Source organism: Macaca nemestrina, chromosome 5 (assembly GCF_043159975.1).
Source record: "Macaca nemestrina isolate mMacNem1 chromosome 5, mMacNem.hap1, whole genome shotgun sequence".
Lineage (NCBI taxonomy): Eukaryota > Metazoa > Chordata > Mammalia > Primates > Cercopithecidae > Macaca > Macaca nemestrina.
The window spans coordinates 164,380,158-164,403,334 of record NC_092129.1 but is presented as its reverse complement, the minus strand read 5'-3'; the positions used below and the strand labels follow the sequence as shown (position 1 = coordinate 164,403,334).

Here is a 23,177-nt window from a genome sequence, read left to right as displayed (position 1 = left end):
TCTTGGGACAAAGCACAAGCCAATCAAAAAACCATATGTTGACAGTGTAAGAATGTGAAAAAACTTTTCTGTTGGTAGAAAATTCCACCCCTATGGAAGACCAAAAAAAAAAAAAAAAAAAGGTGTTTAAGTAGAGTTAAGGGGAAAAAAAAGACCCAGTGAGTTTAATAAGCGCCATTATTGCTGAGAAATCTAAAAGGGTGATAATATGAATCACAAAAGAAGTACAATAGGGCAGCTATTTGAAATTTGTTTTTCACACATCTAGTGTAAAAACAACGGCTCTTGCAAGAAAGGTCAAGCCACCCACATGTTAATCTCCAATCAAACAGCACTTTGAGAATCCAAATGTGATTGCAAATCTCTCACATGCCAAGATGAAGGGGTTTTTCATTTCAATCTATCTATTACTACCAGCATTTTATATTCATTATGGTCAGGGGTTGAAGGGCACATTAGGTACTTGGCTGGTGCTGAATTCCAGCACTTCCCTCATTATACTAGAATAGAATTAACATATGAACACACACACAACTATGCTATAGTAACATGAAGTGTCTGACTTAACCTCACCCAAGTAATGAGATTCCGATGTAAGGCTTCCTCTCCAACCTTATTTCATCCCCCTGACACCATTGCAGGGGGGCTCCTCAGCATGTCACAGCTTGCCACATGTGCCCTAATAACAAGGCGCACCAGGAGGAGTGAAGAGCAAAGTTCAATTAGCAGGGTCTGTCCTTGCTTTTGTAAGTTTAGGTGAAACCCTGAAACTTCCTTTATCAACACATGTGATTGTGTCTTCATTTTCGTTTTAAACATAGTTCAGGTACTTTATTTGTAATTATCAAATATAATACATAAAGAGAAGTGCCTAAAACAAATGTACACCTTAATGAACTGTTGACATGCACAGCAATGTAACTGGTACTCATGGCAAGACATAATATAAGAGAGTCCCAGACTTGCCACTTCTTCAATATAAATGCCTCCCGTCCTGCAGCTGTAACCAGTATCCCTGAAATGCCTATTTGCTTCCTGACTTTAAGATTTTACATACAATTATACATGCCTAAAATATGATTACATTATGTCTGTTTTATTGATGTGATTCCATTTGCATAGGATATATCATGTCTGGCCTTTTTTTGTTCGATATTATGCCCTTAAGGTGGATCCACATTTCTTGTGTATTTGTAATTTATTCATTTTTATAGTTACATACTACTCCAATGTATGAGTATGTCATAATTAACTCATGTATTTGATTGTTGATGGGCATTTTGGCTCATTTTAATATATACACATATGGATGCACACATATATTTTGGTCCATTGCAACGCTACTTTGAAATATGTCAAGGCTGGGCATGGTGGCTCACACCTGTAATCCCAACACTTTGGGAGGCTGAGGTGGGCAGATCACTTGCAGTCAGGAGGTCAAAGCCAGCCTGGACAACATGGTGAAACCCAGTCTCTACAAAAAATACAAAAATTAACCTAGCGTGGTGGTACATGCCTGTAGTCCCAGCTACTCGGGAGGCCAAGGCAGGAGATTTGCTTGAACCCAGGCAGAGGTTGCAGTGAGCTGAGATCGCACCACTGCACTCCAGCCTGGGTGACAGAGCAAGACTCCATCTCAAAAGAAAGAAAAAAGAAAGAAAGAAAGAGAGAGAGAGAGACAGAAAGAAAGAAAGAAAAGAAAGAAAGAAAGAAAAAGAAAGAAAGAAAGAAAGAAAGAGAAAGAAAGAAAGAAAGAAAGAGAAGAAAGAAAGAAAGAAAGAAAGAAAAGAAAGAAAGAAAGAAAAGAAAAATATTAGAAATCTTCTGATATACTTCAGCAGGAATTTATGGTGAACATATACAGATGAGTGAAATTACTGACTCATAGGGTATATGTATGTTTAGCTTTACTAGACACTAGCCAAAATTTTCCTACATTTCCATCTCACAAGCAATGCACGAGGATTCTTGTTGTTTTACCTTCCCAGTAATGCAGAGGGTTTTTTTGTTTGTTTGTATGATTGTTTTATTTTGTTTGGAATTTTGTTGCTGGTCTGGCTGGTGACCCTTCCTTTTTTAAGCAGAATGGTTTGAGGGGAAGGTCTCCTTGGACTTTCTGAACCTCTTAAAACCTGTAATCATTGATCCACTCTAAAGGTCATAAACACTTCCTGTGCATTATTAAAGAATCTTAATTTAGAACCTACCGAGGTGATAAACTATATTAATTCCAAAGGACCTGCTACAATTTATAGTATCTGGAAAAAATTCAAAAGAAAAAAAGACTAAATTGATCAAAGATCCAATAGACCTACAACTAAGATGACAGAAGAACAAAGCAGGGCTTGCTGTGTTGTCTGTAAATCAAATAAATAAACATGGGATTGGAGAAAAAACTCAGATCTTATTACTGTGTCTGAGAAAAATTAATCACAAAGAAATATAAATCTGAGAAAAGTAGTATGGGAATTAAATAAAGTAAAAACCTACTCTCCCTTAATTTCTATATCCTCCTACACATGCACGTACACTCACACACACACATTCACTCACCACCTCCAGCATTAATTAGTGAGTGACTTCTTTCCCTTGAAATGCTGACAAGTTCCAGCTGAACACACTAAAAAAAGAAAATTGAAAATCATTTGAATATGGGTTTATATTTTTCCAAGAACGTATTTCTGTCATGACTGAGTTCCTACATACAGAGCCTTACACAAAATGGGCATTTTCTTCACAAGTTTTCTGCTAAACAGGGATCTACATGAACACCCCAAGGATGTTTACTAAACAACTCTTTTGTTTTCTATTTAGAAAATTGACAGGAAATATAAATTTGTATGTGAAAGCATAGAAAGGACACAGTCAATAGATGCCTCTATAACCCTTGGCAAAGTGTTTGATTCACAGGCTTTTAAAATCAGGACTATGTCTTTGCTTACCTATGTCTTCCTAGACAGCAGAATGAATCAAAAATTTAATTTGTTTTGGAGATTATTTAGTGTTGCATATCTCATCTGTGGCAAAATCCTACAATGCATAGATTAGATCAATAGCTAACTGGGAGAGAAAATATCTTGAATTGATCGCTCTTCTGACATGAACTTGTTTACAAAGAAAAGGAAGAGATTTTAGGAGATATTTAATAGACGATGGACCAGTGGGTCACAATTATCATATTTATCTGAAGAAACTTTTAAAAATGCAGATGTCCTAAAAATTCTGATTCAATGGTATTGGAGTATCATATGTATTTTTAAGAAAGAGAAAACTTGGGACGGTAATAAACTCACATACTCCTTGGTGAGTAGATGAGTTCATTAGGTCTTATGTATAGGGCACTGCCAGGTGGCAACGGGACACCTCTAGAGAGCTGCACTGTGGCCGGGCACGGTGGCTCATGCCTGTAATCCCGGCACACTGGGAGGCCGAGGTGGGTGAATCACATGAGGTCAGGAGTTCCAGAGCAGCCTGGCCAACATGGTGAAACCTCACCTCTACTAAAAATACAAAATTAGCTGGGCGTGGTGGCACACGCCTGCAATCCTAGTTACTCCAGAGGCTGAGGCAGCAGAATTGCTTGAACCTGGGAGGTGAAGGTTGCCATGAGCCAAGATCACACCACTGCATTCCACCCTGAGAGACAGAACGAGTCTCTGTCTCAAAAAAAAAAAAAAAAAAAAAGAAGAGAGTTGCACTGCCTCCCATCTCTAAGTGGCTTTTAAGTTCATTTTCTGAACCTTTGTCTACTCTGTGTGTGTGTGTGTGATGAGACCATTTTCCTTGTTTTCCTTGGTATGTTCCCAGCTATGCCCCGGGATGTTTGGGTTCTCAGGGACACCTGCTCCTGAGCTGGGCACCATGACCTTGGCTCATGATCCAGCCTTCAAGACCCAAGCAGCGGACATACACCCTTAAGTACCTTGGTGGGGGACCCATCACACCACCCCCTGGTGGCTCTGAAGACTAGTCAGTGTTAAAAACAAATGAAATAAAGAAGAAGAAATTTGGGAAAAAATCAAATAACAAAGACTGAATCCTTAGATTTCAGACATTTTTAAAGATTATTAACATTAGTGAGTGTGTCAAGTTTAAGATGTGGCATGCCCAGGCTGCTCCTTTTACCTCCTCCTTGCCGCCCTCCCACCCATGGTAATAAAGAAATTTGACAATGACTTTGTCAGTTGCACCCTATTTCTTTTCACAAGGGCTACCTTTAGCTAAGTTCATCGTGCGTTTTTTCACAATATGTAAGACTTTATTTCTGAGAGGTCACTAACAACATTCCACTATGTTCTGGTTGATGATAACTTTGTTCCACATACTGCCATTGTATCCAAACCATTTGTACTTTTTCAAATATGAAAGAATCAAAGAACCAAATTGGTCAAATGTTAGTTTTTTAAAAGCCACAATATTTTTGGTCTACTTTTTTATTTGAAGAAAAGTATTACCATGTGCTTTATTAAAACTGCTCTATGGAACAATTCACAAAAGAAGCAATCAAAACTCCAGATAAGGCCGGGCGCGGTGGCTCAAGCCTGTAATCCCAGCACTTTGGGAGGCCGAGGCGGGCGGATCACAAGGTCAGGAGATCGAGACCACAGTGAAACCCCGTCTCTACTAAAAATACAAAAAATTAGCCGGGCGCGGTGGCGGGCGCCTGTAGTCCCAGCTACTCAGGAGGCTGAGGCAGGAGAATGGCGGGAACCCGGGAGGCGGAGCTTGCAGTGAGCCGAGATCGCGCCACTGCACTCCAGCCTGGGCAACAGCGTGAGACTCCGTCTCAAAAAAAAAAAAAAAAAAAACTCCAGATAAAAACCTGTGCATTTTAGCAGCCCTGCAAATTATCAGAATTTCACTGGAATAATATGTGTTGTTACCAAATGAAGTGAAAGTGGAATCCAAGTTACACTTTATTCAAAACATCTGAGACTCGGTGACTCCCCAGACACACATTGGCAAGGTTCCAAGCCCTACCAAAAATAATGATCCTCAATCCTGCCCGTCCCAAACCCTGGCCTACCCCCTCAAAGATGGACAAGGAGATTTCCAATGTTAAAGCTATAACCATGAGGAAAAAACAAGCCACTAAATTCAAGTATAAAGTAATTCACAACAATTTTTGCATTTTTCTTTTTCAAATAATTAATATAGATACCTTATCTAATAGCCAAAATGGCATGCTTTCTATTAAAGTAGTACAGGCTAAAGCTGTGGGCATTCTAAATAGAAGACTATAAGGACCAAAGCATCAAATGATTGCTGTATATCTGAACTAGAACTTTATGATTAATTCTATAAAAATAATAATGAATCTTTTGAATACCAAATGGCAGACACTACGCAGAATAAGAGAACCAAGAAACTCAGTGATAACAGATCATTAAGAAGCAATATGGTTTTCCTGAATAATAACAAAATGTTGTTTCCTTCCCTCTAAAAACAAAAAAACTATTAGCTAAAGCATTACTTGAATGGCCTATTAAAGCCAAATAACTAATAAAAAACATGAGGTTATTACCCCCAATGATTAAAAATTGCCACCCATTATAAATATATCCAGCAATTTGAAATTGCTTAAAAGGAAATCAGATATACACACCATTTCCCCAGGATGAAAGCTCATTTCTTTTCCTTTATTGCCAAAGTGCTTTCTTTTTTAAAGAAATGTTTCTTTCCCACAATGAATAAATACACACAAACATTCGGAAATCCTTACAAACAAGTGCAATGTACCCTGTCTTCATGTAAATAATGTCAATTTTAAAGAAACGAGACATTTAAGTTTACCAGGTAAAGTCATTCTCATCCCTTCTCTCTGTTCCACACATTAAATATAACCTAAGCCATTGTAACTGAAGTGAGGTCAAAAACCACTCATGATAAAAATTTGATTCTTGGAATTAAAACATACCTTGGCTTTCTCTAGTCAAGTAAGAGTGCTAAATGCATTGTCCTCCCTGTGGTCAGCAAATTGGAAAAACTTTAATTTTTTTAAAGGTTCATTTGACATTCCTAAGGGTTGTCTCTTTAATATAGTACTTGAAAACAAACTTGTTGCACTTTCTTACACTCCTAAATGAAAACAATAGTAATATGCTTTAAAAAATTAGAAAATATTTTTGTTTTTATAAGTGTGATTACAAAATTAGAAAACGTTTTTGTTTTTATAAGTGTGATTATATATAAACCAGTACCTGAAAGCTCATTACTTTTTCTAACCCATATAGCATAACTAAATATAAGCCTTATATCATTTTTTAACTTTGTAACTATTTTTTAACTTTGTAACTATTTTCTTAAAAAAAAGAAAAAACTTTGTGTGAGAGTATGGTAGAACAAAATATAGTAAGAAAATATTTCAGGTATAGAACTAACATATTTTAAATATTTAAATATATAACTGAGCTGTGTGTGTGTGTGTGTGTGTGTGTGTGGTGGATATTCTCAAAGGCTGAAAACATCCAGAAATCTTGAGTCTATAATTAACCAAGCAATAGAATTAGCAGCGGCCTTAGGACCTTCTGCCAAACCATGATGTCAGATAACTTCAGTTGTAATGGCCTGTTTTTTCATGGAGGTCAGAAGACCAAGTCTGCAGTCATCCCCTGTGAACAAGTAGACTGAATTAAGGAAACACACTCACATACACACACAGGGTATATGTGACATAGATATAGAACTTTGCCTATCTCTTCCTTGACTTGGGATAGAGGGGGAAAGTCTCCATTAAGATTTCAAACATGGAGCATTGGGACTACAATTCATACTATTTAATCCTAAAACTCTAAGGTGATAATTATTTTTAAATGGTCCTTCATTGGTAGTGGCTCCTAGAACTGAGTAAAGCCAAAGGTGAATCTCCATTTAAAGGAAACACTTTCAACCCAGGCCTACAAGAACCATACAATCAAGAGTTAAATTCTCACAACTAAAAAGAAAATAGTGTATTTGTTATTAACTAGAGCCGGGAGAGACAACAAATAACAAATCAGGTCCATAAACCTACAGATACTGGAATAATCAGATAAAGAATAAAAAGTAAATTAATTATATTGAATATGTTTAAATATGAGGGCATTTAAATTATTTCAGAAGAAGGGGAGACTAAATGATGTATATTTGAAATATAACCACATAGATTATATAGAAATGAAATATATAATAACTGAAATCAAAACTTTAATAAACTAGTTAAACATCTGGAAAGACAAAGCTGAAGACAAAATCAATGCACTGGAAAGTAGATCTGGGGAAATTATACAGTATGAAGTCCAGAAGGATAAAGAGAAAAAAACATATGAAATTAAGGGTTAAAAAAAGGTGGGCCATAAATAGAGGTTATCTAATATTCCTTAATGGACATGCATAAAAGAAATAACGGAAGAAAGGTGGAGAGAATCTTCAAATAAATTTGCTAAGGTTTGTTTTAGAAATAAGAAAAAATGCAGGTTTTCAGATTCCCAATATACCCTAAGTAGAATAAATAAATAGAAATCTCTCTGGACACACTGAAAAACCTGCAGAGCAACAAAAACAAAAAAAAGACCTTAAAAGAAGCCAGAGGTTAAAAACAATTTTTTTAAAAAATAATTAGGCAGCTGACTTTTCAACAGTAATAACAGAAGCCATAAAAGAGCCAAATTATATCAAAAAGTGCTAAGCAAAAATGTCAATTTTATAAACAGTAAAATTACAGTGTAGGAATATGGGCATAATAAAGGCAACAAACAAGACTTTGAGTCTGTACTATTAACAGAGGCTCAATAAAGACATGCATATGTGATTTAATTTAGTAAAAATAAAAATTAGGAAAAAAGTAAAGTCTAAGAGACAAGAAAGAATGGTGAGAAACTCAAGAAAAGAAACTAGTAAACATGGGTTAATCTTTAATAAACAACCCTGAATATATAAAACAATATCTCTAGCCAAGTGTGGTGGTGCACGCCTATAGTCCCAGCTACTCAGGTGGCCGGCTGAGGTGGGAGGATCGCTTGAGGCCAGGAGGTCAAGGCTACAGTGAGCCATGTTTGTCAAATAGGAAAGGAGAAAAGTAATGGGAATTCAACTATTATAAAATCACTACATTGTTGGGCAAGTGAAGAATTAGTTTAAGATTATAAAATTTTAAATTCAGAGTCAACATTAAAGTCAAAACAAATACTAAAGTAAAAATAGAATAGAGGATTTACAGTAACACATTTGAAATAAATCCAAATGTATGATTAATCGCAATAAGCTTAAACAGACAACACATGTTAAAAGTCAAGGTGTTTCAGGCTAGATTTTTAAAAATTCAGATATATTAAATATATGAAATATATTTAATATATCTGAATATATGTATTTTAATATATGTATTTTAATTTTAGTAAATCTGAATATATGTATATTAATATATGTATGTTAAATTTCAGATATATATGTATATTAAAATTCAGATATATATATATTAAAATTCTGATTCAGTTTACATTAAACAACATAAAATATAAAACTAATGTCAGAAATTATATAATTTAAGACAAAAAATAATTCTAGAGATAAAGAGAACACAATAGTGTAAAAGGTTAAATTCACCAGAAAGATATAATAATTTAAGTTTGTAAAGCTCAAAATATAATTTCAATATGAAAGTTGAATTTCATGAAATTCATGAAATTTGATGAAATTTGAGAGAACTACAAAGGTAAACTTACAAATCTGTTTTCATAGTAAGATTTTAAAACACCTTTCTTGTTAAGAAATAAGCAAAGATAGCGAGGCACAGTGACTCATGCCTCTAGTCCCAGTACTTTGGGAGGCCAAGGTGGGAGGATCATTTGAGGCCAGGAGTTCGAGACCAGCCTGGCCAACATGGTGAAACCCTGTCTCTACTGAAAATACAAAAATTAGCCGGGCATGGTGGTGTGCACCTGTGGTCTCAGCTACTTGGGAGGCTGAGGCATGAGAATTGCTTTAACCCAGGAAGCAGAGGTTGTTGCAGTGAACTGAGATCAACTGCCGGGTGACAGAGCAAGACTCTATCTCAAAAAAAGAGAGAGAAAGAGAGAAAGAGAGAAAAAGAAAGGAAAGAAAGGAAGAAAGGAAGAAAGGAAGAAAGAAAGAAGGAAAGAAAGAAAGAAAGAAAAGAAAGAAAGAAAGAGAGAGAAAGAGAGAGAGAAGAGAGAGAAAGAAAGAAAAGATAGAAGGAAGGAAGGAAGGAAGGAAGGAGAAAAGAAAAGAAAAAGAAATAAATAGGAACATAGAACACAATTTGTATCCTCAATATTATAAACTATATTAAATTATTTCTAATAATTGGAAAATACAGATTTTCTTAAACCACATGTAGATCATTTGCAAGTTATAAAATGTTCTTTTATGAAAATATAATAATTATAAAAATTGATAGTCACAGAAAACTTACTAAATGCTCATACACTTGAAAAATAAAAATATGCTTGTAAGTAACTCAGTAACGGTAATAAAATATTTAGAGAAAAAAATTAATGCATTCAATGTCTACAATATGAGTAAGAAAACTGAAAAATACTGAACTAAGGCAAAAACTTTGAAGTTAAAAAAAAAGGTACCAAATAAAGTAAGTGGAATGAAGTAATAAAAATTAAAGCCGAAATCAATAAAAAAGAATTAAAACATACAATAGGGGATCAAAAATGCAAAGTTGGCCCTTTAGAAAATACTATTAAATTCACAAACCTCTGCCAACTTTGATTAATAGAGACATCATACAAATAAACAATATTGTAATGAAATGGGTATATAACTACAGGTGCTCCAACCATTTAAAAAAATAGTAAAATAATATATCAAGTTTATTATACCAATAAAGCTATAGGTAAATTCTTTAAAAAATATATTATACATACCTTGCAACATGGACTCAAGAAGAAATAGACCACATGAATAGTTTTAAAACTATTAAAGAAAAAATGGTTTTAAGGTTTGAAGCCTGATTTTATTAGGCAGCTGTGTGATGTTGGTTTAGTTATAAACTTTTATACATAAACGGGGATGGTATTAAGTAACTCACAAGTACATTTTAGCTCAAATGTAGATAATTTATGGAGAAAGTACTTTATGAAATGTTACTGGTAGTACTAGTTATAGTTGTATGGGCATTAGTAGCAGCATGATCTCTGCATTGGGGTAGATTAAGTAACAAACATGATTCTCCCCTCACTTCCCCTCCACAAATTCAGACGCAGGTAAAATTGGAGGCAACCTTTAATATATCTGTGGGCTTTGGGATGGATTGGAAAATAGGAGGAACCTGGAGACTACTGATCTTTTGGGTAGATGTTGGTCTCTTCATCCTTTAGTAGAATGAGACGGGGTAGAGTATTATAACTGTATTTCATTCTTTTTTATTTTCTCTTTTCTCTTTTTTCCCGTGTTTGTTTTTTGACAACTCAAAATTGTCTATATTTATCGTGTACAGCATGATGCTTTGAAATCTGTATACATTATGGAATGATTAAATCAAGCTAATTAATAAACATATTATCTCATATACTTATTTTTTTGTGGTGAGAACACTTAAACTCTACTCTCAGCAATTTTCAAGAGTACAATTTTTGATAATGCATTGTTACTAACTGTAGTCACCGTGTTTTATGATAGATCTTTTGAACTTATTCCTCCTGTTTAACTGAAACTTTATACCCTTTGACCAACATTTCCCAGCCTACTCCCAGTCCCAGCCCCTGGCAACCCGTATTCTGCTCTCAAATTCTATGAGTTTAATTTTTTTAGATTCCACATATAAGTGAGGTTACATGATATTTTGCCTTTCTTTGCCTAGCTTATTTCACGTAACATAACATCCTCCAGTTTCACCCATGTTTTCACAAATGATAGAATTTGGGGTTTTTTTGTAAGGCTGAATAGTGTCCTATTGTGTGTATGTACCACATTTTCTTTATTCTCCCATTGAAGGGCCCTTAGATCGGTTCCATCTCTTGGCGATTGTGAATAATGCTGCAGCAAACATGGGAATGCAAATATCTCTTCAATGTACTGATTTTATTTCCTTTGGAATATATCCTGCAGCGGGATTGCCAGATCATATGATAGTCCTATTTTAATTTTAGGAAGAAAGAGAAAGTAGAATGGTGGTTGCCAGGGACTGAAGGAACAGGAAAAATGGGGAGTTGTTTAATAGGTATAGAATTTCATTTCTGCAAGATGAAAACGTTCTGCAGATCGGCTGCACAACAAAGTAGACACATTTAACACTACTGACTCTACACTTAGAAATGGTTAAGATGGTAAATTTTATTGTGTGCTCTTTTTACTGCTACAATACAAAATTTTAAATTCCAATTTTAATTTCTTGAAAAATGTAAATTTCCTTCAACTTTAGAAAATGTATTAATATAATTTACCGTATTAACGAATTATAGGAAAAATATGATTAAAGAGATAGGAGAAAAAGCGTTGATAAAAATCAGTGTTCATTCTTGAGTTGAAAACAGCCTAAGTTTGAGTTCGAGACCAGCCTGGCCAACATGGTGAAACCCTGTCTCTACTAATAATACAAATATGAGCCGGCGTGGTGGCACGCGCCTGTAATCCCAGCTACTTGAGAGGCTGAGGCAAGAATCGCTTGAACCCGGGAGGCGGAAGTTTCAGTGAGCCAAGACAATGCCACTGCACTCCAGCCTGGGCAGCACAGCAAGATTCTGTCTCAAAAAAAAAAAAAAAAAACCAGCCTAAGCTCTTCATCAAAACTTATCTTCATATAGTTACACACGCATACATACTTTACAGAAAACATCATACTTAATAGTAAAACATTAAAAGAACTCCTTTTTTTGGTTGTTTTTTGAGAAGGAGTCTTGCTCGCTGCCCAGACTGAAGTGCAGTGGCGCAATCTCGGCTCACTGCAACCTCCGCCTTCAGGGTTCAAGCGATTCTCCTGCCTAAGCCTCCCGATTACAGGCACCCGCCACCACACCTGGCTGATTTTTGTATTTTTAGTAGAGACGGGGTTTTGCCACATTGGCCAGGTTGGTCTCAAACTCCTGACCTCAGGTGATCTGTCTGCCTTGGCTTCCCAAAGTGCTGGGATTACACGCGTGAGCCACCATGCCCGGCCCAAAGAACTAATTTTAAAATCTTGGAAAGACATGCGATTTCCACTGTTTTGTTTGTTTGTTTTTTGTTTTGTTTTGTTTTTTTTTTGAGACGGAGTCTCGCTCTGTCGCCCAGGCTGGAGTGCAGTGGCCGGATCTCAGCTCACTGCAAGCTCCGCCTTCCGGGTTCCCGCCATTCTCCTGCCTCAGCCTCCCGAGTAGCTGGGACTACAGGCGCCCGCCACCACGCCCGGCTAGTTTTTTGTATTTTTTAGTAGAGACGGGGTTTCACCGTGTTAGCTAGGATGGTCTCGATTTCCTGACCTCGTGATCTGCCCGCCTCGGCCTCCCAAAGTGCTGGGATTACAGGCTTGAGCCACCGCGCCCCGCCTATTTCCACTTAACTATTCTAAAGGTCCTAATTAATACCAAAAAAAAAAAAAAAAAAAAAAAAGTGGATGTAGGAGACAAACAGGAAGCATCAGAGGGGGAGAAGAAAACAAGGAAATAGGGAAGAAAAGAGGCAGGGAAGCAGAAAAAAAGAAAAAGAAAAGAAAAGTTAAAGTAATAAGGAAAGGAAATAATAAAATTATTATTTTTCTTACAAGATGCTCTTCATCTTGTAAGAAATAACCCAAGTCAATCTGTAGATAAACTATCAAACTTAGTAAGACAGTGCAATAAAGTTGCTAGATACGGTTGATACATAAAAGTCAATCGCATTACCATAGAAGAGCAATACATAGAGCATTTAATGGATTTAAAATACCACATTTCTAATGCCACCAAAATATTATGTATCCAGAACAAAACCCATGTGAGATCTTCAAAGAGAAAACTATCAACTTTTGTTTAAAGAAAGGATAAATAAATGGAGAGATTTATCATACTCATGGATGAGAAAATACAATATTGTGATATCAGAGAATATGTCAACTCCTCCAATTGAACTGCAGATTCATGGCAATTTCAACCAAAACTCAGAAAGGACTTTACATGGAATCTATGAAGCTGATTCTAAAATGTATGTGAAAGAGCAAAGGATCAAGAATAGTCAAGACGCTCATGAAGAAGAGTCAAGTAAGTGTTCATCCTCTCCCCGATGTGAACACAAACAAACCATTCTTAATTCAGATGGTGTAGAATCAGGACATATATAGTGAAATACACTAACAGAACACAACTGAGGGCCATAAGATAGACCCAGGTATATATGCAAATCTAACATATGATTGAAATAACATCATACACCAATAGGAAAGCAGGGGCCAGTTAATAAATAATGCTTCATAAAACATGGATGACCAGTTACCCCTTTAGAAAAAGTGCAATTGGACTTCTGCCTCACATCATAGGCAAAAAAACAGTTTCAGACTGATGGAGGGCTTAACACTTTTTAAAAAAGAATGTGATGTCTTTTTGGTAGAAGGATTTCTTAAATAAGACCAAAAAAAAAAAAAGTAAAATAAAAAAAAAAGTGATGTCATTTAAAGCTAAGAACTTCTGTTTATCAAAAGATATCTTAAGAAGAATGAAAATCCCAGCCACAGAGTAATAAAGATTATTTGTAATATATATAATCATCTGAGGATCAACGTGAGATTATTCCTAATAGCAAATTATACGGAAACGACAAAACATGAGTGAGCAATAAACATGAAAAATGATCAACCTCATTGATAATCAAGGAGAGGAAAATAAAAACCAAAATGAGGTAAAATTTTACCACCCTCAGGTTGACAAAATTTAAAATTCTGACAACACAATGTGTTAGGAAGAATATAGAGTAACTGGAACTCGTATACACTGTGGCAGGAGTGCTTTCTTTTTAGAAAATAATTCTGCCATTATCGTGCAAAGCTGAAGAAGTACATGCCAATTTAATTCTACTGTGCAAACACATGAAATCAGTTTAGGGGTTACTATTCTGTTAATAAAAATTATAGACTAGACAGAATAGAAATTAATAATGCATCACAAAGGCAAGATGCCCTAGGGATGATGTGGCACCTGTGTGCCAAGAAACAAGTATAATAATGATTGTAGCAGCATTTTTTATAATAGCAGAATAAATGGAAACAGCCCCAATGTCCACCGGCAGGAGAATTGGTAAACAAAACAGTTACACAAAATAAATAAATTCAAGCCTTACGGTTCTTATCAGTAAGGATATGGAATACCCTGTTTCAGAAGTTTCTGCTCTTGTTAATTCTCCCTTTTCCTCTGGAGAATAAAAATCTGTTATTTCTGGATATCTGCCCTCTACACTGTATTTACATAAAATTGACCTATTGAATTCAATCCATGGTTTTAAGAACTAGAAAACACCCAAGATCCTTATTTATTCTATCGCTTTCCCGTTTCTTCCATCTAATTTCCCCCCTCCATTTCCTCCCTCATCTCAAAATACACACACATACTCACACACACATACCTTGACATACTCGTAATTTGACCTCCAAAAACCTCAGGTCTCTCAAAATACCTGTGGAAAAAATACTATGACTGTCTCTCCGCAGTGGTAGTTTAATGCCCTTAAAACCCTCACTCCTAGCTCTGCCTTTAGGACCAAGAAAACAATTTTCAATACCTGAACAAGAGCAGAGGATGATTAAGATACAAATTTTATATGCTAGTTTATTTTATTTCTAATTATATTCTTAGTAAATGATGTTAATATTTAATAGGAATGACTTTGACACTCAGTGCTTTGCCCAGTAAAACCAGAGCCCTGAGCATTTTATTGGCACTAAAGCAGTCAGCTGTGACACAGGATAACGGCAAGGGTAAAGAAGATCTGCTCCGTCCCTAAATTAAATGTCTCCTCAATGACTCGAATGTCCAGGTAGAAATAGCAGTTGCTCAAAGAAAATGACTCCTTTACACTGAAAAACAATCAACAGAGCGTTTCCCACAAATCCAAGGAGATGGTAACACATAGAGAGGAGATCACAATAATTTTAATGGGTGTTGACAATATTATCATAATAGAGTCGCCTGTTTAAACCAATGCTGACCCTACTGTATGTGCATGTATAATGTGGTTTAAGTAAACCAAAGCAGACGCAATTTATATAATTCAGAAAGAAATGCAAGGATTGTCTACTCCTCTTGCTGTCAATGAGAAAAGGGTGAAATAAAGGACTTGCTGAACACTGTATATTTCAACAGCATTGCCTCCCATCCTCAACACAAAAATCACAAAGGTTGTCATTGGTGAGGATCCCTTGTCTTCTAGATCACTATTCTCCAGCATGTTATGATACCCATTAAATGAAAGATAAATTATAGGTGTTTGTTTATTTTACAATGATTTACATATGACTTCTGATGCTGTATATTTCCTTAGTGCACATAAAAATATGACTTGAGTAAAACGTCTCGTACAATTTTACTACTTGCCTCTCAACTAGCCTGACATGTGTACATGGCCAAGTTGCTAGCCTAAGGTAGGTTTTTTGTTTGGTTGTTTTGTTTTGTTGTTGTTGTTGTTTTGGGGTATTTTTGTTTTGTTTTTGAGATGGAGTTTTGCTCTTGTCGCCCAGGTTGGCGTGCAATGGTGCGATCTAGGCTCACCGCAACCTCCGCTTCCCAGATTCAAGCGATTCTCCTGCCTCCGCCTCCTGAGTAGCTGGGACTACAAGCATGTGCCACTATGCCCGGCTAATTTTTTGTATTTTTAGTAGAGACGGGTTTCTCCATGTTGGTCAGGCCGGTCTTGAACTCCTGACCTCAGGCAATCCACCCGCCTGGGCCTCCCAAAGTGCTGGGATTACAGGCATGAGCCACCGGGCCCTGTTGTAAGCTAGGCTTTTACAGAAGATATATTTCATCCATTTAACTTAGTAGCATGTAAACAGACAGTAACTTAATGCCAGGCTACTTCATGAGGCATCATCATCAAAATCATTTGTTTTCATGTATCTATTTCTGTGTGGCTCTATACTAGGCATTATGAAAAGTCAGAATGAAGATGTCTAGCCCTTTCAGGATATACAATTTAAAATAAAATGGGAAAAATCAGCATACTCATATAGACACCAAGCAGAAGCAGAAGATTAGTATGTTTTATTATATTAAATGGTTAGATGAATGAAAAGGAGTTGTAAGATTTCACTTCAGGATGGCTAGGATCTCACATGAAAATCTCAACCTCTCTGTCCTGAAGGCTTATTTGAGGAGTTGGGTTTGAAGAGTTGCCTTAATCGTGAATCAGAAGGAGCTTGTCAAGGGTTTCAGAGAAAAAGAACACTCCAGAAGAGACCAAAACATAGAGTAACTGATAAAAGGGGCATGATTACTAAGAGAGCCAAGGGGAATCTTCAGTGCAGTGGATCTCGATGTAGTTCAAGATCAGTTAAATAGATTTCATTTATATACCACCCCTCTTTGTGAATCCATTCATTCGGCCAGGTAGACCTAGTGTTTTCTAATGCTTATCTGTTACACCAGAAGACTCTATTTGCTTTGAGTTCCTAAATAGGTCAAGTCAGCGATCTCTAAAAACCTGTATTAGAAAAATATTTACATTTAAGAATAGTCCCTCAATTTCACTTAATTCCTAGTGTGGATGGCTCAATCAACACTCAATCTGTGTTGATTGAGCCATCCACACTAGGAAAATTTTGGCATCTTGTGTTTTCTCGAAATTATACAGTTCTTTGATTCTTTTAGGCTAGAAGTTCTTCAAGTGATTCTGCTGCACACTGAAGTTGAAAATGACTACTTTATAGCTGTCAGGCAATGGAGCATGTACACTTACCCAGGCTCTCTTTGTTAGAACAGGCATTTCAGCTCAACTGTACCCATACTGCAAGAAAAAAAAATGGTTTTGTAGCTGAATATTAACATTGAAAATGGCATATTTCTGTTGGTCATAAATACTCTCTCAAATGGGAAAACATTGTTAAATTCTATGCACTTGTAAACTTTCAAAGTAGTCAGCATTGTAAATAGTAGCGTTTTATAAACTATTTTCCAATATATTGTCAATGAAGCCAATAGACAATAAGCTTCCAAGGGTCTTCGTTCCCCTCCTGTGTCTCCCAGTGATGACTCCTCTGTGAGGCTGAGATCTCACAGAATTTCAGTAAGGGTGTCAGAGGTGCTTGAACCAAAGCAACTCCATCTTGAATAGGGACTGGGTAAAATAAGACTGAGATCCTACTGGGCTGTATTCCCAGGTGGTATTAGACACAGGATGAGATGGGAGGTCCACACAGGATGAGATAGGAGGTCAGCACAAGATACAGGTCATAAAGACCTTGCTGATAAAACAGCACCTGGTAAAGAAGCTACCAAATCCCACCAAAACCAAGATGGCAAAGAAAGTGACCTCTGGTTGTCCTCACTGCTCATTATACGCTCATTATAATGCATTCACACGCTAAAAGACACACCCAACAACATCATGACAGTTTACAGATGCCATGGCAACGTCAGGAAGCTATCCTGTATGGTCTAAAAGGGGGAGGAACCCTCAGTTCCGGGAATTGTCCACCCCTTTCTGAGAAGATTCATGAAGAATACAGCCCTTGTTTAACATATAATCAAGAAATAACCGTTAAGTATTATCCATGGAGCAGCTGAAGCTGCTGCTCTGTCTATGGAGTTGTCATTCTTTATTCCTTTGCTTTCTTAATAAATTTGCTTTCAACAAGCTTGCTTTCTTAATAAACTTGCCTGGAATACTTTCTTGTGTGAGATCCAAGAACCTTCTCTTGGGATCTGGATTGAGCCCCTTTCCGGTAACAAGAATTCACTTTTCGTTGTATGACAGGTGAGAGGATGGCCCCGGGAAGAAAGTTTGGAAAAAGTCTCCTAGGCAGGAAGTGGAAGGGAGGAAGGGAGGGAGAGAGGGAAAGAGGAAGTGAGATGTCTTTCTTGACCACAGGCAGGTCCTTCATGGTCTTTTTCCTGGCAAGTCTTAGACATCTCATGTGCTTCGCCCAGTTCTCACTGTCGATACCTGGAAATTAATGGTTTTATAGTGGGATAATGCCATTCCTCTGAAGTCTGTGTCTGATATCCATCAGCAGTACTTAAAACCACACATCCCTTTTTGAAATAACAAAACAGATAAGCCGAATAGAAAATAAAACCTTTAACAGGCGAACTAAGATGCTTTCATGCATTTTATGCTAAAACCCTACCAAGTATCTTTAAAAACTCTCTACCTGCGTTCACCTCATCCCCTGATTCGCATTGTCCTCAGTAACGAAGACCTCACTGCCTATCACTAACACCAATTAGCTCACACCAAACTTCAGGACGCCAAGGAAAAGGAAAAATCACTCTTCCAGCAGCGGTCATTTAAGAAAAAAAAAAAAAAAAATCGATAATGTGGAACTCCCTCCAAAATTAGCCTACACCGTGATATAAATTGGTTTTCTTTGTGATCTAAAATTGACTCGCCGTTCACTAGTTAGAAAATAGTTGCTGAAAAGCCGGGGCCTTGGAGCTTTCGGATCCTGCTCGCCTTTCATCATGTAAACAAACGCATCAGATTTAAAGCTTTCCCATAATTGTTATGCTAACCTTGGAGCGCAACCTCTCCATTTGCATTTGAAGGAGCTAAATATTAGGCAGGAAAGAAAGTGCTCTTTTTGAAAGCCTGAGAAAATGTCCCCGCTCGGGGCTGCTCCGCCATCTGGGCCGCGGGCTGGGCGCGCGGCTCCCGCCCCCAGCTCCTTGGCAGAGGCGCCGGAGGAAGGGGCGCCGCGAAGGGCCGTCATCTTGTTGGAAAAGAATGCAGAAATGCCCCCCGAAGGCTGAATGAGCGCCACTTCCACACTCAGGGCGGGGGAGGCCGGGGGACGTGGGAGCGGCGCACCAGGAGCAAGGCGTCCCTGGTGACAGCGCGTCCCGAGGGCTCTCCCTTTTCCCAGAGCGCATTCCAAAGGCCGACTCCTTTGCAGGCTCCACGAGCCCCATTCGCGGTGGAGAGGGGCGTTCCAGGCTGCAGGGTGAGGGGCTCCGGTGTGTGTGGTGTGTGTGGTGTGTGTGTGTGTGTCTGTGTGTGTACGCGCGCGCGCGCCCTTAAGGAAAAATCCATCTTTTATAAGCGCTCTGGCCCACTTTTAACTTGATCTCTTGGAGTATTCAGATACAGCCGGTATAGTGAAGGCTAATAGCATCAGCACACTTTTGCGCATTAATCTTGGAGTAATTAAAAATAAAAATAGTGAGCTATGGGTTTTGTTAAAGAGAGGAGAAAAAAGGTTCCAACCTCCCATCAGCCTATTCTGGGGGAATCCAGAGAGCCCATGCATCCCTCTACCTTTTCATGCAACCTGCACACAAAGCAAGTCTATAGGGAATCACGGAGAAATCATTCCTGGGAGAATATCTAGGGCATCATAAACCAGAACAGAGCTGGAGGGGATAAGATGCTGCTAGATTGAAAGAATGTAATTATTTTCTTTCACCACTTCTCATTTTAATCTCATTTCTAATATAACTCAAAGGTGCTTTGATTTTAAAATGATTTTTCTGTTGTCAGAATTAGCATTTTTTCACTAGTCCTAGGAGACATTCCAGAGGAGAACGGCATTTTTATTTTCCTTTCCCCACCCCCCCCCCCCCATGATTTGACAAAGGCTTCTCATGCATCGCTGGACTGTATTACAAAGTTAGGGGATTTTTTCCCTCTCCTCAAAGGAAGATCATTGAGGCTGCAAGTAACCCTGGTAGCTGCTAGGAGATGGAATTCTTCAGGCTAAAACTGCATGTTGCACAAATAACTGGCAAAAAGAGGAATGCAGGGCAGCACTTGAGTCCTCCACAGGAGCAGAAAAGATGCAGGAGTGACCCTGCAGACAATATTGGGATTTAAAAAAATGAGAGTTTTTTGTTTTTCTTAGCCGTAAACTAAATATCAGTGTTTGACAAGTCTCTAAAATGCACCAGTTGCTATTTATTGTATTTGCTTCATACGTATTTATTAAGGGCTACGAGTTTTGTTTGTGTGGTTTTTGGGAGTCAGAACTTGGCCTTAGGCAGACCTGGGTTCTCACACTTAACTGCCTTAGAGGCCCCAAACCAGTTACTTTGCCTTGCTAAATCTCATCTGTAAAATGGGTGTTTTGTGCCCATCTCAAGGGACTATTTTCAGGATTCAATAAGCACAATGCCTAGTACATAGTAAGCACTCCATAAATCGTCTTCATCATCGTTGTGGTCACTATCTTTTCTCTGAAGACTTTAAAAGGATCTCTTATAAGTTAAATGAAGCAAATGAAGAAGGCATCCAGACATATTTATTTGTTGCCAAATTCTTTTCTAGCTGCTGGAGATACACAGCTCCTTTGTGGAGAGCAGCCAATGAAGGTGTGAAGGTGGAGGGGAGGATAGGGGTCCTCAGCCCTGGTTGCACATTTGAATCACCTGGAGAGCTTTTACAAAGACAAGCCCCACCTGTTTTCATGGAACAGCACCCAGGCATTCTTTTTCATGGTGTCGTTTTCAACTCCCAGGTGATTCTAATGTACAATCAGGACTAAAAGCCACTAACTTAGAAGCTGTCTCCCAATATCCGAGTGAGAGATGCTGGTAGCTTTTATCAGAGTGATAGAAGTGGAGATGCTCAGAGATGGTCATAGTCAGGATATATATTACAAGCAAACCAACCTGCTAATGGATTGAAAGTGATGAGGATGGGTGGGAAGACAAAGAGGAATCAGGAACCCCCTAATTTGGGACAACAGCACAGATGGTGATTCCATTTACCAGGATGGAGAAAATGAAGGGAACACAGGCTGGGGAATGGAAACCATAGAGCTGAAGACTGGGACAAAAATACTGACCATGTTACATATGAGATGCTTATTGGACATATATTAATATAACATTAACCTAATTTTTAAGTGGACAAATCCAGCAGGCAGTTGACTTGCGAGGAAGCCAGAACACTAAATGTCATGTGTATGAGCACTGCCAAATAGAACTTTCCTCTCTGACGATGGAAATACTCCAAATCTTCACTGTCCAATGCAGCAGCCGCCAGCCACGTGTGCATATTGAGCACTTGAAATCAGGTTAGGCTGGTGTGGCTGAGGAACTGAATTTTAATGTTATTTTATTTTGATTGGTTTAAGTTTAAATAGCCATATGTGGCAGGTGGCTATCCTATTTGACAAATTAGGTATGTATTGATGATTCCCATATTTATATATTTGGCCTGAACTACTTCTTTCAGAATCTGACAACTTCTCACCACTTCCCCTAGTAACAGGTCAAAGCCCCTATCATCTCCAGCCTGGAGTATTGCAACAACCTCCTACTGTTTACAATGTCCTCCGCCCACCCTCACCACTTCTATTGTATATTCTCAAAACAGCAGCCAAAACAATCTTTACAACTTGATGTTCATTTATCATGAAAATCATACCAGGTATTTCCTCTACTTAAAGCCATCTAATGACTCCCCATCTTGACACAGTAAAACCCAAAGTCCTTTCAATAGTCCACAAAAAGACCCCCTCTTTGCCTCTCTGACATTGCTTCCCACTTTTCTGTTCCTACCATAGCACTTTTCACCTTCTGTTGTATTGTATAATTGACTCAGTTATTTTATTTATTGTCTGTCTCTCTCTTACTAGAAAATGGTCCCCTTTAGGGTGAGGATTTATGGCTATTTTGTTTACTATTGTATCCTCTGGTACCCAAAACACAGTACCCTGATACATATTAGGCACTCAATAAACACTTATTGAATGACTGAAGCAGCATATAGGTAATAGATACTCAGCCAAGTTACCCAGAGAGAAAGGCTATACACAGAAAATAGGAGAGGCTCCAGGATTGAACCCTGGGCCATCCAACATTCAGAACCTCACTGTCCAATATGGCAGTCCAATATGGTGACTATTTTAGAAATTTGAAATATGCTCATCCCAACTGAGATGTACGGTTAAGTCACAGGATTTCGAAAACTTAAGTATTTATTTTTAAAAGAAGAATGCGAAGTATCTCAATTATATCACTTATTGAAATTATAGTATTTGTATATATTTAATTAATTACATGTAATATTAAAATCAATTTTATTGATTTCTTTTTACATTTTTAACATGTAAATTAAATACTAGGATATTAAAAATCACATATGTGGCTCATGTCATATTTCTATTGGACACACTGGTTTAGAGAATGGGAAGAATAGCCAGCAGGGAATTCCATCCAGTGAGATAGGAGAAAACAGGAGGCAAGCGTGGTGCATGAAAGATTACAGAAATAATTGTTTCATATAGGAGAGAACAGCTAACCGGATTGAATGAATGAAATAAAGATGGAGAACTGACCAAGGGATCTGCCAAAATGAAGGTTACTCTTAGTCTTAGCAAGAGTGGTTTCAGTGAAGTTGTGTGGATGGGAGCCCGATTGGAGAGGATTTGAAGTTAGTATGAAAAGTGAGGAAGTAAAGACAACCAGCATACACAACCCAATCAAAAATTTTTTGTTATGAGAAAAGTTGTGGTTGCTGGAGGTAAACAGAGAAAAAAATTAATGGGAGATATTTTTAAAGAATATTTGACAACTGAAGGAAATGATCCAGGAGAGATAACCCCGAATTGGAAAATCTTGGCTAACTACATATAATATAGAAACACAGCACTTTAAATCTGAACAGGCCCTTGAAGATCATCTTCGACAAACATTTTGCATTACAACTAAGAATTCTGAGGTCCATACAGGTCAATGGTCAATGTCATACATCACAGCTGAAACCAGAATCAGAAACACCATCTACAAATGTGCACTTGCTTGAGTTGAGTTCATTTCTGCAGAGACATTTTCAAATTCTAATATATTTGACCCAAACTCTTTTGCCTCATAAAGCAGGATATTTCCATGATTTCTAGTGGTTCATTAAGAGCTAACATTAAGTGCAGTGGTGCAATCTCGGCTCACTGCAATCTCTGCCTCCTGGGTTCAAGCAATTCTCCTGCCTCAGCCTCCCAAGTAGGTGGGATTACAGGCACACGTCCCCATGTTCAGCTAATTTTTGTATCTTTAGTAGAGATGGGGTTTCACTATGTTGGCCAGGCTGGTGTCGAACTCCTGGCCTCAAGCAGTCCACCTGCCTTGGCCTCC

At 37.7% G+C, this 23,177-nt stretch overlaps 1 protein-coding gene across 1 annotated transcript in view; it reads left to right on the top strand.

Annotated features, from left to right (window-relative positions):
- The first annotated feature begins 14,772 nt into the window (after positions 1 to 14,772).
- The window catches only part of LOC112426765 (uncharacterized), a 122,076-nt gene continuing 113,671 nt past the window's right edge, over positions 14,773 to 23,177 (top strand). The window contains exons 1-2 of the mRNA XM_024793000.2: positions 14,773 to 14,869; positions 18,702 to 19,048. Coding sequence (XP_024648768.2) covers positions 14,773 to 14,869; positions 18,702 to 19,048 — 444 coding nt within the window. The remainder of the gene's footprint in view (positions 14,870 to 18,701; positions 19,049 to 23,177) is intronic.